This window comes from Mytilus californianus, unplaced genomic scaffold, assembly GCF_021869535.1.
Source record: "Mytilus californianus isolate M0D057914Y unplaced genomic scaffold, xbMytCali1.0.p SCAF_9, whole genome shotgun sequence".
Classification (NCBI taxonomy): domain Eukaryota; kingdom Metazoa; phylum Mollusca; class Bivalvia; order Mytilida; family Mytilidae; genus Mytilus; species Mytilus californianus.
The window spans coordinates 39,618,917-39,637,714 of NW_026262745.1; the positions used below are offsets into that span (position 1 = coordinate 39,618,917).

An 18,798-nucleotide genomic window follows, 5' to 3' on the forward strand; every position below is an offset into this window, starting at 1 on the left:
TGATTGGACATGTTCAATACATTTAAAAAAATAACATGAAAAAAAAAAATATAATGAAAAAAGTGCTACAGTATTCCATCAACATGTACATGTATATATGTATGCTTTTGTATAAAAATTTATACCAGACATCAGTGAACATATACCTTTTTTTCCCACAAGACATGTATTAATGTTTCTTATTTGTATTGTTTCAGGCTAGGTATAAAAGGAGCAGGAAAATGCAACCATTTAGGAGGTTTGCTTTTTGCATTGAATGACTTTCATGAAAAAGGATTACACCAAAGAACTGAGAGGGTATCCTGTACATCAAAACTAAATGGATGAATTGTACCAAGAAATTCAACTGTGAAACAAAAGCCTCTGAAAGAAATAAAAGTTAAAAAGGTTCAATTTGGTAAACCGACATCAGAAAGACAAACTGTGAACCTTTATGACCCACGAGCACCACAGGACCGCACTCTTTACAAATTTGCTTTAAGTAAACTTTACAGTGACTCGAAGAACATGCTCCAAACTCATAATTTTTCTTATACCATGATCCTCCTGCGTGTCATGATGAACCTGACTATTTTGACCATATTGAGAGTGTTGATGACAAAATTGAAGTAGATGAGAACTTCATTGATAAATTTGTGACATCTGTTATTGAAAATGAAAAAATTAGTGATGATGAAATTAAACATACAGAAAAAATTACCCCAGGTCAATCTGAAAATATCTTTTGGAAAAAACTACATCAATTCGAAGCAACTACTTCAAACTTTGGTCGCATTATTAAATGTTCAAAAAATCCAGATCGGTTGTTAATAACTATGTTTTATAGTGAACCTTACAGTTTGGCATTAACATATGGAAAAGAAAATTAGACTTTTGCCACAGAAGCCTATACATACTATATATAAAGTCTCAAGGTATAGATAGGTACTATTCTATGCAAGGACAGACCTGGATTTGGGGCTAGTTTAGAGGGCATGGTATGTGATCCTTCTAGTGACGTACAAAATGGAGGTCTTGAAGTGAAGTGTCCAATCAGTAAAGTTAACATGAGTTTAGATGATGTATGTTCAGAGACTTCTTTTTATTCGACCAAATCTCAGAATGGAACTGTTACTTTGAAAAAAAAGCTAATTACTCTTATCAAGTTCAAGGTCAGATGTATGTCGCTAATTTGAAATGGGTAGACTTTGTTGTGTGGTTTGGATCAGAAAGAGAGCTGTTTGTACAGCGCATTAATTTTGATTCAGAAACGTGGTTTCAGGATTGTTTACCAAAACTTGACTTATTCTACCAGTGGGCAGTAGTTTCTGAGCTTTAAACAAGAAGAGTAAAGCGCAAACTTCGACTGATAAGTCAAACGAGATGGAAAACATTAAAAATGAATTGTCAATTGATATGAATAGTTAACATTACATTTGTATACAAGGTCTTTATATTTATATTTGGTACAAGTACATGTACATGTACATGATGAATGAAAAATCTAAGTACAGGATACATGTCTTAAGGGGGAACAAGCAATCCTTTAAATGAACCAGACATACATATACATCCATCATCAATATCACTGTCAGATTTTGGCGGAACAAGTGGCGGTAAAACCCTGTTAAAAATGACACAACTCTAAAAATCTGACTTGCAACATTGCTTAAACTTAATTCGGCCAATCGCCCTCTCTACATGGATTCGCACAGAAGTTATGCTAATTGTATCTTCAACATTTTGAGCAGATAATTGTTTGTTAGTCCCTTTAAATGGTGGAATGTTTAAAGTAACACCTTCAGGCAGAATGTCAGTAATCTCAAATCCTCTGTCTGCCATAACATTGTCTCCTGGCTGAAGTAAATCAAGTAAGCCACTATGTTTAGTGATTTCTTTGTCGGAAACTCTTCCACCCCAAAATTCAGAAACAAAGGTAACATTACCAGTTGGACTAACGCCCACTAAAACTTTATAAGTATTATGGTGTTTATAGGTAGACCATGTCTGTGATTGTGCAAGCATTGAAGAAGGAATTTCCACAAACACTTCCGTACAGTCTATGATAATCCTAGTAGTAGGGTACAAGTTTAATGATTTTGGCATTGTATTTAACACTTTTCTTGACTAGGGAATGGGAATATCAAGGGCAATTCAACGTTCAAAAAATTTATCCAAGTTATGAAAATTTTGGAAAAATGACTTTGTGAAATTTCAAATCGTTCAGCAAGGTCTCTAACAAATAATCCTACTTTAAGACGAATGAGCGTCATAAAAAATTCATCTCGTAGAGTCAGTTTTCTTCTTGGACCAAGTCGCCCACCTTTGTTTGATAATGTTTATAATCATCAATTGTGTCATTTTATCCTCTCCAATACTTGATGCCTTAGATTCCAGATATTCAAAACAGGCCATAAATGTTCCATAGTTTGGAAAACCAGTATAGAATGCAATTGCATCATTGTCATGTTTTAGTTTGTCCAAACTGAATCTTTTTTTTCTCAAAGTATTCCAGTTGCTCTTGCAAATCAAAAATATTTTTAGATGCAATTTTTCATTAAGAGACTCAATTTTTGTTTTAAATAGTTCAATTGTTTCTTGAATGTCTAGATTAGTCAAATTTTTCTCCAACATTTTCATTGTGAAGCTATAGTTGTGTTTAGCATGAGGGGCTATAAAATCATTTTGATCATCCAACCATTCTGTCTGTGTGGCTTTTGTTTTCAAGTTTTCATCAACATTCATTGAATCAAGCTGAAAAATGAAAAAAACAATTTACAGGCTCTGTGAACATAATAAGTGGATTGGTCCCCCCCCCCCCCCCAAAAAAAAAAATTGCAAGTTTAATTCATGTCATATTTGTAGAATTATTTGTAATGTATGCAGCATTTCCTGACAAAAAAAATCAATCATTATTTACTTGTACAGATCATAAAAAGTTAGTATTTACTTACTTCCTTACAGAAACTTACCAAGTACAACTAACTAGTTATTTCTTGTAAACATTTATCATTTCTGTGTACTTTATCTATTCTGTATCATGTTGATGTTCATTATCTAATTATAAATAAAAAAGATGTGATGTGAGTGCCAATGAGACAACTCTCCATCCAAGTCACAATGTCTTTAAAGTTTTTTTTGTAACATATTATTATATAGGTTAAAATACAGCCTTCAACCCGGAGCCTTGGCTCACACCGTACATGTATATTTCATCTTCTTATATGACAGACACTACTATCTAAATTATATTTAAAGTTGTTAAAGTATAACTTGAAAAAAGAAAGGCTTAAAATTGTGATCATTACCTCATTGTCTTGGATTGGCTCACATCAGTAAAGGGTTTCAGATTGTACTTCATGATCATATCCAGAATCTGTACTAGTTGGTGTCATCACTTCATAGGGTAATCTTTTTCTTGGAGATTTTCTCTTAAACTTTAAATTAGCCCAATCAAACACTGTTGGCTCCACATCAGGCTTCAAAGACCATCTCTTTCTTGCAAGTGAGATAGTGATATCTTCACTTCTGAAGTGATTTTCACAAATAACAGTGTTACTATTTAATGAAAAACCATCTCGTCCATCATGCCTCTTGATAAGACTACACCACCGGTCTCTTTTATGCTTGTCAGAAAGAACAGCTTTTGGAAAATGGAACAAATGAATTTCTGATGCCACACCATTTTGCAGAAAAGCAAAACTAAAACATCCATTAACATGAAACTGCTTTTCCCTTGATCTTTTAGTGACTCATGTAGCCATGTTTAATCTACAATAAAAATGTTTTTCTCCTAAAATGTTATAGACAATGTGCATTTATTTCACATTTTTCCTTTATTATATCAACTGCAAGTGCTCTTTTAAACTATAAAATATTAAGTATATCAAATATCCTTAGTTTTATCAGCAAGTAAGTTAGGTCAGTAGGAAAAAACATCATGTACATGATGACTTGAGATGATACACCCCCCTTTTTTACTTAGTGCCAAATAAACAGTTTATGCACAAAATGTAAGTAGTCAAATATGAAAGACAAGTATTTCACACATATTCATACTTTAAAATCATGATTTATTTTCATTATGTTGTCAAATCTGACCGTATTTGAATTTCTTTCTTTTTACAAACACACGTTGTTGTACTGCCGAAATGTAAACAAATGAATGCATGAACGATTTTTCATTCACCGTGTTGATATTTTAGTTATTTCCAATAAATAAACCTACCAGATAATGCTGCAAGTAACTAAAGTCGTTGAAAAATTATGTTATCTTCTTGTTAAACAGTAGAAATGCAGTATTTAGTATCGTTGTAGTTGTTTTTACACACTAAGCCTCGATTTCGACAAACTTCCGGGTGATTATAAACCTCGGAGCAATCCGAAGTAACCACGGTGCGAAAGGGGTCTATTAGTATAAACATATTTTATTAATTAAATTCAGGTTAAGTAATGTACACAAATTGGCATTTAAATATTAATACAAGTGAATAATTAATAGGATCCAGAAACAAGCTGTTAGCTTATATTAATCCGTTTCCTAATTCAAATAAGAACATTTCATATTGTAATACTCAAGGAGTAGAATTACTTACTTACTTATAGTTACTTATAGTTGATTTCCAGTACAGGACCCCTCAAGGTTCCTCTTCACCAGACTCATAATTTAATGTTTTTCTATTAGTATTTTGTCCGTGACTTCCGGATATTTCTGCTCTGTAGTCATTATAGTATATCTCTTCGTCTGACCAAAATTTGTCTAATCGGTTTTTAAATGCATTTGTTGATGGTGACTTTGTTATTTTATCTGGTAATTTGTTCCAGGTTTTAGCAATTCTAACAGAGAAAGAGTGTTTACGGATATTTGTTTTGAATCTTTGATGAATGACTTTATTACTGTTGGTCCTGCTACTGAATCTTTGTTGAGAATCATCTGCCGTTCTTAAAAATGAGCTTACTTCTTTGTCATAGTATCCATTCATTGTTTTGAAGGTTTCAATCATATCCCCTCTTATTCTCCTATACGATAATGTTGGTAAGCCTAGTTTTTTAAGTCGCTCTGGGTAGCTCATGTCTTTGAGACCTGGTAATTGTTTTGTTACCCTTCTTTGGACACCTTCTATTTTGTCGATATCTTTTTTCCTGTATGGGGACCAGACTGAGCTGGCATAATCTAGGTGGGTTCTAACCATGGTTTTGTACAATGGCATGAATGTCTCAATTCCCAAGTACTTAAATGTTCTTCTAAGAACTGCAAATATAGAGTTGGCCTTGTTCACTTTTTCACTTATGTGATTTTCAAAGGTGAGTTCTGAGTCAATAAGGACTCCTATATCTTTTTCCTCTGTAACTTGTGCTATTGGATGGTTTAGAAGACTATAATTTGATGGTTGGTCAGTGCTATTAGATTTCTTACATATTTTCATATATTTACATTTTTCCGGGTGAAATTTGAGTAGCCATTTGTCACTCCAGGATTCCATCTTGTTAAGGTCTTCTTGTAGAATTTGTCTGTCTTTCTGGGTTTTTATTATTCTAAAGATCTTGGTATCATCCGCAAATAGGTATGCATCAGAATCCACTTGGTCTGGAAGATCATTTATATATAGAACAAATAGTAATGGTCCTAGTACTGATCCTTGGGGTATCCCAGATGTAACGTTAGCCCAGTCTGATTCTTCACCATTCACTATGACCTTTTGTTTCCTATCTTTTAAGAAGCTTGTTATCCACCCTACTATATCTTCACTGACACCTAGATTTTTGATTTTGGCTATTAATCTTTTATGAGGTACCTTATCAAAGGCCTTCATAAAATCAGTATATATGCAATCTATGTCTAAACCTTGATCTAATGCCTCTGTCCACTTATCAATCACTTCTAATAATTGAAGACCAGTTGACCTCCCTGCAATAAATCCGTATTGCTTTTTAGAGAATAAGTTGTTCTTTTTCATATGCTCTATAATAAATTCACGCAATATCTTCTCCATTATTTTGCATACTACAGATGTCAAACTGACTGGTCTATAATTTTTGGCTAGTGACTTATTACCCTTTTTAAATATAGCACTTATCATAGCATTTTTCCAATCGTTAGGTACTGTCTTACTTTCAAGTGATTGATTATATATTATACATAAAGGATTTGCCAATGATTCAGCGATCTCTTTTAGCAGCCTAGGGTGTAGTTTGTCCATACCTGGAGATTTATCTATTTTCAATGCATTTAAGTGTTTCAGCACTACTTCTTCCTTTATTTTCTGATTTGACATTACATTAGTTACTAATACCGGCGTTGGTGATGGCACTACTCCGTCAGGTTCCTTGGTGAATACGCTGGAAAAGTATTCTACTAGTAATTTGGCCTTCTTGCTATTATCCTCCGTTTTATCTGATTTTGTGTCTTCTGGATCCAGGTGTAAATCCCCAATTCCTTCTTTGGTTTTAGTTTTTGACTTGATATAACTCCAGATAGCTTTTGGGTTTTCTTTAGCTTTTTCAGACAGATTTTTCTCATATTCCCTCTTCAACTTATTTACTCTACTTTTTACTTGATTCCTTATCTTATTGTATTCTTTCCTCACATCCGGGTCGTTATTATGCGTTATCTTTTTTGAGAGGATGTTTTTCCTTTTAATTTTATCTATGGTGTTTTTATCCATTGGAAAATTGTTTTTCCCTCTACCGATTTGTTTCCTTTCTTTTGTTGGTATATATTTTTTGTCCATATCTTGAATTATACTTAAAACTGATCTCCAATTTTTCGTTTATATCATTTTCTTTCTGTAGTAATTCTGACCATTTAATGTTATCTAGTTCTTCTTTTATTTTTATGTAGTTTCCTCTATTAAATAATTTAATTATTTTTGGTTTACTTTTAATATTTGTATAGCAACTAAAGTCAAATTTCATAGTGCAGTGATCGCTTTTTCCCAGTGGACTTTGGTATTCTAAATTTGAGATCATATTTTCCTCATTTGTTAAAATCAGGTCTAGGGTATGGGGTGTATTTGTACCCCTCCATCGTGTTGGTCTTGTAACATGTTGAAATAAGAAGTTTTCTTGTAGATTCTCTAAAAATTTGTATTCATTACTTTCTGTACTTTCACCTGGTGAATTCCAACTGTCCCAGTTTATTTCAGGAAAATTATAATCTCCCATTAATAGGATATGTGAGTAGCCTTTACTACAAGCTTCAGTGGTAAGCGTATTTAATTGTTTAGTGTATTCCTGTGATCTGTTTGATGGTGTTCTGTATATTAGGCCTAATAATAGCTGGTCTGACTGGTTTAAATTAATCTTAATAAATAAGTTTTCTTGGAATTCTGTATTCATTTGGACCTGTGATGCGTCCAGTTGTTTATCTATGTACAATAAAAGACCTCTGCCTGTGTCAACGTCTAGGTTTTTACCAAACATGTTGTAATCGGATACATCGGCTAAAGAATATTCTGAAATTCCTGGTTTGTACCGATTATTTTTAGGTTTAACCTCTGTAATACCAATTATTTTTGGTTTATCGTCTCTTGTTCTTACTGTTAATTCAGGCAGCTTGTTGAATAACTGATCTGCATTTGTGTATATACAGCTTAATTTGGGTAAAACTGTAAAATTATCTGTTTTTACATTTTTAAAAACCTTTTTACCATTAAAATTATTTACATTCTCTTTTCCTCTTTTATCTTTTAGGAGTCTAGCTTCCTTAATTTGACAACCTTCCTTGCCCAAGGTGGGCCCCTTACTTTGAAATGGTAGTCCCCCGAAATCTCTTCTTCGGTTTGTCTTCTCGCTTGATCCCACAATCTTTTCTCTTGCTCTCTTTCTGCTTGGGTTAGGTCGTTACTGACGCCCACTTTTTCGTATTTTGGGTTTGTTTTTATATAATGGATGTTTCTAAATAGGGTGATCTTAGGTTCTGCACTAGGTAATTTTACTAGGATTGGTCTATTTAGCTTTTCTTTGTTAAATTTCCCAAGTCTTTTAACCATTTTCAAATTTTCCTTATCCAGTTTTATTTTGCAGTCTGTAAAGAGCTCGTTTAGTTTTTCTTTGTCAGTATTATCTCTTACTTCTTTGCTCTCGTCATCTATTTCAGGGATCCCAAAGACGATCAGGTTATTTTCTCTTGCCTTTCTCTCATTAATTTCTTCAAGAACATTTGTTACAGTCTCCTTTCTTGTTATAGGATTGGCTGCTATATCTATCTCATTGTTTGTGGAATCGCTGTCTCCTTTATTCTCGGGCTTTTGTATCTTGCTTATTTCTTCTGTTATTATGGCTTTAACTTTTTCCTCATTACAACTTTCTTCTATGATTGGTGCCTCTATTTTGCCAACTTCCTCTTGTACCATCAATTTTACCATATCGTCATTGCAGTTTTTTATTTCCTCTCTAACAATCTCCTTGACTTTATCCTCGTCACATTTATTTTCAACTGTTTTTTCAAGTAATGTAATTCTTTCCTCATAACTCTCCATTATCTGTTTGCACCTTCTTTCTATTTCAATATCGGTGACTGCATGTTGTTCCATGACTATTCTGCATTTCCCACAAAACCACATTGCATCTGTTTTACATAGCATGCTGTATTCCGCTTTTGTTTTCTTTAGACAGGTTATGCAGAAATGTTCCTTACACCTTTGGCATTCCATAAGTTGAGCCTCTGGCTCCCTGAAGATTTTGGTACATTTTGCGCATGTCCACGCTTCATCCTCATCTTGACTTGTTTTTTGTGACGATTTGGGGCCTGTGGTACTGTTTTTTCTGGTTGACGCCATACTTCTTACTTAATAAAAATAGGGCTTCCCTATTTTTTTTTTTTTTTTTTTTACCTGACTGAGGAATTGTATAAGGCTTCCTTACACCAATTTATTTTGTAGTACTTTATTTTATTCTACTTTTATTTAAAGGACAAGGCTACCCTATCCTTATCTAAAGTTCGATTTCAAATGAAGCTAGACTATCCTAATTTTGACAGGGCTTCCCTATCACGTGTTTAATTTATTTTGGGACAAGGCTTCCCCATCCGTTTGACATAAACTGCACTCTCAAATGATAGAATTAGGGCTTCCCTGTTTCCTCAATAACTATCTCTCTTGACTTATTTTTCAGGACAAGGATTCCTTATCCTCCTAAAAAATGTTTAGCACTGACCTTTTTAATAAAAACAAGGCTTCCTTTGTTTTTATTTCTCCTTGTTGTATATATTCCTTTCCCTTACTCAGAAGACAAGGCTTCCTTGTTTTCTGTTCACGTTTTAAATAAAACTAGGCTTACCTCTACGTAATAGGGCTTCCCTATTACTCTAAAAAAAAATTTTTAATTTTTTTTTTTTTTATTTTAATTATTATTTCTCTGTTAGAATATGCTTTTTTACTTTAAATTTGAAGACAAGGCTTCCTTGTCTATGGAACTGAAGTACCTATCTATAGAGTCAATATTTCACTTCGTTATGTACAGAACAGGGCTTCCCTATTCTGTCTTGCCTCCCCAATAATTTACTATGCCCAGACAAGGCTTCCCTATCTGGGTTTATTATATATATATATATAATAACAGTTCCCTTTTACTTTATGCAACTGAAACAGGGCTTCCCTATTTCAGTGACTCCTCCTTAACAGGTTTCAGACACTTCTAGGGATAGCTCCACCATTTTGTAAACCCATAGTTTAGCTAGCGTTCTATTTGGGTGGATGCCGTCTGACAATAACTTATAGTTTTTCCTGTACCTCACCCTGGTTTTGTTTTTGGGTTTGTTCGATATTATTTGGTCTTGTGAAAATCTGGGTGCTCTATACTTCTTATTAAGTAATTTTAATTGACTATTATAGTAGTCTACTTGGTAGCACAGTTCTTTATCCAAGCTACTCGCTTGTGTTACTGATCTAAACCCTTTTGACTTATCAATTACTAATGCCGGGTAATGCCTCTTGTTTCTTTCCTTTGTTGTTACAATTCTGGTACCACTATACTTTTTCACTACTAAGGAGTAGTTTGATGGTTTTTTCTGATTGTTGTTTTGTTCTAATATGTCTTTATTTTTCTTCCCTTCTCTGATTGTTTTATTAAATGTGGAGATTGAATAATATGGGCATTCAAGAAAGATTATAGTGACATATTTGAATCTTGTAAGTATTTTGTCTCTTAGTTCTCTATAGCCTGTAAGTATTGACTCTATATTTTGATAGGGGTAATTTCTTAGGTATGTGTATTTTCCCTTTGTGGTAATCTCACAAGTTCCAAACCAGATTAGAATAATTGGGTCTTTTTGTTTCAGTTCTTCTAGTTTTGCAAAGAGGTTTTTTAAGTGCTCATCAGTGGTGGCTGTAGTTCCGCTCTTGGCTATTATGTGGAACTTGTCACGGACGCTGTCTGGGACCACTTTATCTACACTAAACCCCTTGCTGTCCGTGAAAAGCACGGTTTCTCTTGAAAGGCCCTGCCTTTTAAATAGGTTATAAACCCTTTTGTATTCTTTTATTATCTTGTTCACTGACATGAATTTCTATTGTTTATGCAATGTCAAAATTCGGATATACAAAATTTCAATTTCAAAATAAAAAAAAAAAATCCAATATGGCGGCAACAGGCCGAGTGTCAATGCACAATTTTCAAAGAGGATTTTTCACTATTCGTCACTAATTAATCCATATTTACATTTATATACAGTTATTTATGGCTCATTTACTGAAAATATTTGACTTATTTGACAACTGACTCACAAAAACACACAGAAAACTTATCTTTTTTTGACTTTTTGCAGGAGCAGAAAAATCTTGACCATGCCGACCGGAAGTCACGTGATCGATCCAGAATGTAAAAAAAAAATAAAAATGTTACACTAGAAGGAAAACAAACAAAACATATACATGTAATAAGGTTGTGAACACAAAAGAGAAAAAAAAATTTACATCAGAAATACAATAATGAAGTGTATGTTTCTGAACGGACACAATTATTTAAGAGATAAGTATTACTTGTTGAACAAGATGTTTGAAATCATATGACAAATCTTTTGCTACTGAGTATGAATGTTTGAACTGCCAAGAATATTTCAATGTTTTGTTCGTAGCTGAAATCCGTTGAACCGTATAGCAAAATTTCTTCCGACAAGAAATGTATGATATTGATGTTATAAAAATGCTGTTCACGCATGATGTGAAATCGGGGGCAGTGCAACAAGTAATGCGCTGTTGTTTCTATAGCACCACATAAACAAAGTGGTGAGGCCAATATATTTTTTACAAAAAGATGTTGATTTAGAGAACTGCATTGCATTCGAAGTCTTGAGTGATAAATTTGACCTAATCGCTTACCAATGTAATAATAATTTGGAGGCCTAGTCACCCGAGACTGGACACAATTCCTGAAAGCCCCCACCGAAGTACTGGTCTTAGCATTCTCAGGGAGGAGATTCCATGAACATACAGTTGTTGGTAAATAATAATTCGAATACAGGGCTGTTCTTGTTCGAACAGGGGGGATTAGTGACGAGTTTCTCGTATTATGATTATGTATGGTTGCATGGGATTCTGGAACTAAGTTTGATAAATATTCCGGAGTAATATGATTTTTCATCTTGTAAAAATAAATTAATCTGTGGGTCTATTGACATGACATCTGAAAAACGTCATGTATACAGAGGTAAATGAGCTCAAATTATTGTCTTGCAAATCAATAATGTATCACTGATTTTGTTTAGCTTATTTAGACACAATTGACTGACTGCAGAAAGCAAGTTGTTATTCAAAATTTTGTTCTTAATTGTAATTGTTTGAAATTTAAATACTGTCAAACTCGTGGCTAATGCTCCTTTAAAATAAATTAAAAACGCATTATTGCTTTATTTAATATTGTGTCATTTCAGTAGGGATGATTCTTATCAGTTATTTTGCATCTTGAAAAAATAGAAATATAAAATTGCCGGACTTTGTAAATGTTGTTTTTTAAGAGTTTTCATGTGCATTTAATATTTTACAGACAATTTTATTTCAAAGAAATTCAATCTTAGAAAGAGGTCATAAGTGTTGTGCTTACTTTTGACATTTCATTAAAAAGTTTAACTACTTTTAGCATTGTGTTTTTTGCGCGTCTAGCGTACAAAACTATCAGCCTGTTATCTTTGGTGATTTTTTTGTTGTTGCTATCTGTTAATTGTGATAGATATGGGTGACGTCAAGAACAATTATCTCGCTTGTTATCAATAAAATAAAAGCATAAAGTCATATAAAGCGAGTTTCTTGTTATAATAATATTAAGGAAAAAGTAAAATCACAAAAATACTGAACTCCGAGGAAAATTCAATCGGAAAGTCCCTAATCACATGGCAAAATCAAATGACAAAACACATCAAACGAATGGACAACAACTGTCATATTCCTGACTTGGTACAGGCATTTTCAAATGTAGAAAATGGTGGATTGAACCTGGTTTTATAGCGCTAAACCTCTCACTTGTACGACAGTCTTATCAAATTCCGTTATATTTACAACGATGCGTGAACAAAACAGACATTATAAATAAAATAGTCAAAATATGGGTATAGCAGTCATCACTGTGTTACAATATCAAAACAAACAATTATTTACAAAAAAAAGCACAAAAGCATCTATCAAATTAAAAACCACATTCATTGCTTCGCGTGTCTGACGTCAGAAAATGTAAACGTCACATAAGAAAAAAGTTTGTCATTCAATGTTTATTCAAAACAATTTTATAATTTCACATGGGGAATGTTGGTATACAGGGTTAAAAAATCAAAAGTTATGTAAGAATTAATTTCAGAAATAGACCGAGATTTAAAATTGTCCAGAAGTTCTTTAGAAATCATTGAAACAATGCATGCATATATACTAAACTAGTCCTCTATGCACGTCTTTTTACATTGACTAAGCATCCATTACATAATCGACAAAAAAAATCATTCAGTGATTGTTTTAGAAAACTTTAGCTGCTAACTACCTTGCCTTTTTTTGTGCAGAAGTTTCAACAAAGAATCATGGAGCACGTGAAAAATTAGTTAGTTGGAAGTCGATGTTAATTTGTGTTAATATTTTCTATGCACTATTATTTGTTAATTTAACTTTATCATAGCAATTATTCAATGATTTGGTGTTATTTTTCTTTCTTTCAGATTCAATCAACGCTATTTACTTTCCAGTGCTCGTATGTTTACCTTTTCATTCATCACGGTGTTCCCTTCGCACTTGCTTTGCGGTTGCCGATGATCTAAAGAGAGGTCTCGTGGGTAAGGTCACTGCATACGGAAAGGTTATTGGCAAATTAAAGTACGGGAAGACAATTTTCAATAGCAGTACATGTCTGAAGATTTTGATAAGATAAAGGATTTTATTTACAGAAAAATAGTAGACAAATATGGCCGAAAAAGGTCCAGCAATTGGAATTGATCTTGGAACAACTAACTCATGTGTTGGCGTTTTCCAGCACGGAAAAGTAGACATCATTGCCAACGACCAAGGGAACAGAACAACTCCAAGTTATGTGGCTTTCACGGATACTGAAAGACTTGTTGGTGATGCAGCTCAAAATAAAGTCGCAATGAATGCTTCAAATACAATTTTTGATGCCAAAAGACTGATTGGAAGAAACTTTAGTCATTTTACAGTACAGTCAAATATCAAATTTTGGCCATTCAAAGTCATCGATAGTGGAGGCAAGCCAAAACTACAAGCGGAACACAAAGGAGAAACAAAAACATTTACCTCGGAAGAAATTAGTTCAATGGTATTAGTAAAAATAAAAGAAACCGCTGAAGTTTATCTCGGAAAGAAAGTTACAAATGCCGTCATCACAGTACCTGCATACTTTAGTTTTTCTCAAAGACAAGCCACAAAGGATGCTGGTTTTATTGCAGGACTTAATGTACTGCGAATAATAAACGAGCCAACAGCTGCTGCTTTAGCTTACGGTATTGACAAGAATTTATCAGGCGAGAAAAACGTGCTAATATTTGATTTGGGAGGAGGAGGGTTTAACGTTTCAATTCTTACGATAAATGAAAGTTCATTGTTCGAGGTTCGCTCTTCATTCGGTGATAGTCAACTTGGAGGCGAAGACTTTGACAACAGAATGATCAATCATTTTTTAAATAAATTTAAGAGAAAGTATAAAAAGGACATTTCTGGCGATAATGGTGCAATCAGAAAATTGAGAACTGCTTGTGAGAAAGCAAAGAAAACACTATCAAGCAGTACAGAAGCAAGTGTGAAAATTAATTCTTTGTTTGAGGGTATAGACTTTAACACAAAGGTTACTAGAGCACGATTTGAAGAACTCTGCTCAGATTTGTTCAAGGGCACACTTGAACCAATTGAAAAAGCTTTAAGAGGCGCTAAACTTGATAAAAGTAGTATTCATGAGATTGTACTTGTGGGAGGTTCAACAAGGATACCAAAAATACAGAAAATACTCTCGGAATTTATGAATGGGAAAGAACTTAACAAATCGGTCAATCCAGATGAAGCTGTTGCATACGGTGCAGCCGTCCAAGCAGCTATCCTATCGGGCGATCGTAGCGACACTATCAAAGATGTTCTTTTAATCGACGTAGCTCCTTTCTCCCTTGGTATTGAAACTGCAGGTGGTGTAATGACCAAACTAATTGACAGGAATACGAAAATCCCAGCAAAGACTTCACAGATATTTACAACGTATTCAGACAACCAACCCGATGTTAACATTCAGGTCTTTGAAGGTGAAAGAGCAATGACCAAAGACAATTATCGTCTTGGAAAATTCGATCTCGATGGTATACCTCCAGCTCTCCGAGGTGTGACTAAGATTTATGTAGAATTTGATTTTTTTGCAAATGGACTTTTAACAGTTTCTGCTAAAGACAAAAGTAGTGGAAATTCTAAGAAAATTACAATCACAAATGACAGAGGAAGACTAAGTAAAAAGGAAATTGATCGAATGGTTTCCGATGCTGAGAAATATAGAGAAGAAGATGAAAAACAAACCCAGCGTATCACTTCAAGAAATCAATTAGAAAACTACATATTCAGTGTTAAACAAGCTATAGGTGACTCTAAAGATAAGCTGTCAACACAGGACAAAGATGATTTAGGCAATGCTTGTGAAGAGTCACTTAAATGGATGGATAATAATTCTCTGGCAGAGAAAGAGGAATTTGAGGACAAGATGAAAGAACTGCAGAAAGTATGTTCGCCTGTCATGACAAAACTTCAAAAAGAAGATGAAAAACAAAAGCAGTGTCTCGCAGCAAGAAATAAACTGGAACACTATATATTTAGTGTTAAACAGGCTTGTGAAGAGTCACTTAGTTGGCTGGATAATAATTCCCTGGCAGAGAAAGAAGAATATGAGGACAAAATGAAAGAATTGCAGAAAGTTTGTACCCCTGTCGTGACAAAACTTCACGGTGGTGCTCAAAATGGACCATAAATTAGTACATGAGGTTAATATGACAGTGAAAGCATGTCACATGAACCTACTGTCAGTTGGAAATCTAGTGAGAAAGTATTGCCTCCCATGTAAACACCGAAAACTAGATCATTTCAATGTTTGTACCGTTTTAGCAAGGACGCTATCAGTTTTTGTATTCACGGGAAAAATAGAAATAAGTTGAAATAAAAACAAATCAATTCCGTTCAATGTTATCATTTCCTCCTTAAATAGCAAACGACGAGTACAGCTGGCTATAGAACTTGTTGTTAAATTGGTTTAAAATTTTGCTATCCGAATAAATTTCTGGAACATGCTAATTATCCGTATATATATGCAGCTAGATCAGAGAAGTTCAAGGAAAATAATCCAAAGGAATCGATAATATGCAGCAAAGATTAACACTTTTGAATTTAAGTTACTAAGCAAATTCAAACGAACCTTATCCCGATGTAAGCATTGACTGTGAATAGATCGAGAAGACCGCAAATACATGTACAAAAATACGACTTTTTCCTAAAATTGTATAAATATTAGTACAAAGATACCTACTTTATAAAAATATTTATCTTTATTTTTTGAATCTGCACAGACAGACTTTAAAATTGTTACATTCACGAAAAGACAATATTTTGTATCGAATGTTCACGTGACAAGAGCAGACCGGTGTACTCGAAAACTTAGTTGTGAAAAATAAATATATTCTGGGAAATTGTAACATGCTAAGGACTTTGTGGAACACCCTGAAAGTTGGTGACCCCAAAGATCTTTAGATTTTGTATGTACAAGATTTTTCCAATTTTTTCATCAAAATGCAGCAAAGATAACATTTTTTATATTTCAGTTTTACAGCTTCTAATGCAGTTATCTCGATAAATACTGGACATAAAACACTGTGTATTTGCATGTTTATTTCTAACACAGTTTAACAAATAATTTCTTTAAAATGTACAATTGTTGTTTAGAAATAATTTTTGATTAGTATCGTCACCGGCATTGTTTTATTATTGATTTTCTCGACTTGTTCATAAGAAGAGTGAAGTTCTATTGTCTTCGTTCACTAGATTTCCCACTGCTGTGGAAAAGTTAATTAAGAAATATTTGTGAATTAAAAAATGCACTTTGTAAGTTTACAATAAGTCAGTTTTCGATATATCTATACCCCCGCTTCGAAAGGGGTTATACTGATTAACGTCAATCCGTTCTTCCGTCCATGTTTCGTCGGTCCTTCCGTCCGTCCCATGAAATGTTTGTCACACTTTTCTCCTAAGGAATAGGAAATCAGAGCATCCAGAAATTTGGTAGTAAGCTTCCTTTGAGATAACTTTACCATGTGAAGTCTTTTACATTCTTCTCTAACAGCTTCTCGCTACCGAATGTTTTGAGTTCTAATGTATTCTTACACATAATGGCCATGTATGATATTTAGTCACCTTTTTCTCAGTAACTACTAACAATAGCTTCCTAATATTTGGTATCCAGCTTCATGTGTGCATGCACGCTATATACCGCATAATGCGTTTTCACATTCATTACCCATAAACTTACTGTTTACCGAATACCTATATTTCTCCAGGTCACAGTGGCTTCCAAAAAGACTTAATGTTTTGTCAATGACATTGTTTATAATTATGTTACTTTGTTTAAATGTGAATGCATGTTTTTGTTTCAATGTACTTTAATCACCCTAATCATTCTAATCATTTATTGTGTTTTATTTTGTAATTCATGTGATTGTATAGCTCAAATTTTGGGCACCATAATTGGTTAATAAAATATCTTGTATCTTGTATCTTGCAAAGCGGGGCTATCATTTGTGAGCAATAGCTCACAGTTGAACTTTAGCTTGGTTCCGTTACTTTAATTTATTGTTATTTTTATTAATTATTTATTGTAGCATTTATATTTTAAATGTTTACTTTGTTTTAAATAAGGTGGATAATACATGTTACAGTCCTCGTCGTGGTCATAGCAGTCAAACATGCTGATTAAGATGTCGGAGTGCAGGGTTCACTAAGGTGGGGTGCTTAAAATATGAACTGTAGTCGAGAATAATATTTATTAAATAATAAAGCAGTGGCGTAGGAGTAGACTGCAAAGAAGGGAAAAACATTTGAAAGTTACAAACAAAAGAAACCATAGTTGTCTAGTAGTGAGTCAGTGTTCGTCATTCATTTTCATCCGTAAAAGGGACACACAAATTATATTGACCAATGCAACTGAAGCAATAAGGTTCCTTACATCATAACAACTTTGCGGAGGACATCAAGTGGTGGTGATTTAAAACAAACTACAAATATCATTTATTAACAGTAAACATCAATAGTAGTTCCCCTCGTGATTAACATGATTAATGCATATCAGCAAGGATCTTAGTCATTTCCACTCTGCAAGATTCAGAAAGAGATGGAGCTTTAGAACTTACTTATGTTCAATTGATAAAAAATGGGATGAATTCAAAAGATGTATTTGTGACAGAATTTCTTTACTTCTGAAAAGATATGCACATGCTGAAATTTTCATCCTCATTTTTCATTGACCCATCAGTTTTTGGTGCGTCTGAGTTTCAAATTCTTGCATCAAGTATTATGATTTTCACCATATCTTTGTCATTGGTCTTATGGAATATAAGCTGAATGAAAATGTTTTTCATCTTGCAACATCTTTGGCATACAAGTTTGTGTCGATGAATGTTATTATATCTAACTCAATCTATAAGTAAAGTGAGCAGATATGTGAAATCGTATTAAACTCTGTCTCTCCTCGTCGATCTTTCTTAAATGATATGAATAGCCGCTACTGCTATGTCCTTTGTAAATGCGTACTCTAAATAAAGTTCATGAACTATGTATAACAAAACTACCTAATGCTAGGTCGATTATAAATATGTGCATTTGTAAAACTTCATGTACTCTGAAAAGACACTATGCATGACCGTATGCAAAGTCTACTATACATTTGTACTTTTTAAAAAAACTCCACGAAGTTCTGTGCAAATCACCGAGTCGTATATTACGTCGATTATAAATAAGTGGATTGTAAAAATTCATATTATTTGCAAAACACCACGAACTTAGTGAAAATATGAAACAAGTACTATCTTTTAAAAAAAGATATCTGACGCATTCAGATGTGAGCATAGAGTTTAAAACAAACCATTAATCTTTATCAGGTATTTTTAATCATATTTCAAAAAAATGCACACAATTTGACGGCAAAAGGCTGATGATTCTGAAAGTTGAGTGTATGCTCTTTTCCCTAAAGAATTAAAATATCTACTGCATGGGTCTTACCTAACTGTATGTATATATATAAGTATTTTTCAGATATAGAGAAGTATATACCTATAGCTGTGAAATAGACATAAACATAAGATATTAGTTGGTTACGATC

The 18,798-nt window shown here is 33.5% G+C and overlaps 1 protein-coding gene and 1 long non-coding RNA gene across 2 annotated transcripts; one reads left to right on the forward strand and one right to left on the reverse strand.

Annotated features, from left to right (window-relative positions):
- Positions 1–1,415: 1,415 nt before the first annotated feature.
- On the reverse strand, positions 1,416–3,745 carry LOC127713937 (uncharacterized). The gene is made up of 2 exons (XR_007987544.1): positions 3,288–3,745; positions 1,416–2,733 (listed from the first exon to the last, which is right to left on the reverse strand). It is a non-coding gene; the product is annotated as an uncharacterized LOC127713937 (long non-coding RNA).
- A 9,375-nt stretch (positions 3,746–13,120) lies between these two features.
- LOC127714539 (heat shock protein 70 B2-like) lies at positions 13,121–17,206 on the forward strand. Its single transcript, XM_052220619.1, has one exon. The coding sequence runs from the start codon at positions 13,357–13,359 to the stop codon at positions 15,403–15,405; it is 2,049 nt and encodes a 682-aa protein (XP_052076579.1). The 5' UTR covers positions 13,121–13,356; the 3' UTR covers positions 15,406–17,206.
- The last annotated feature ends 1,592 nt before the right edge of the window (positions 17,207–18,798 follow it).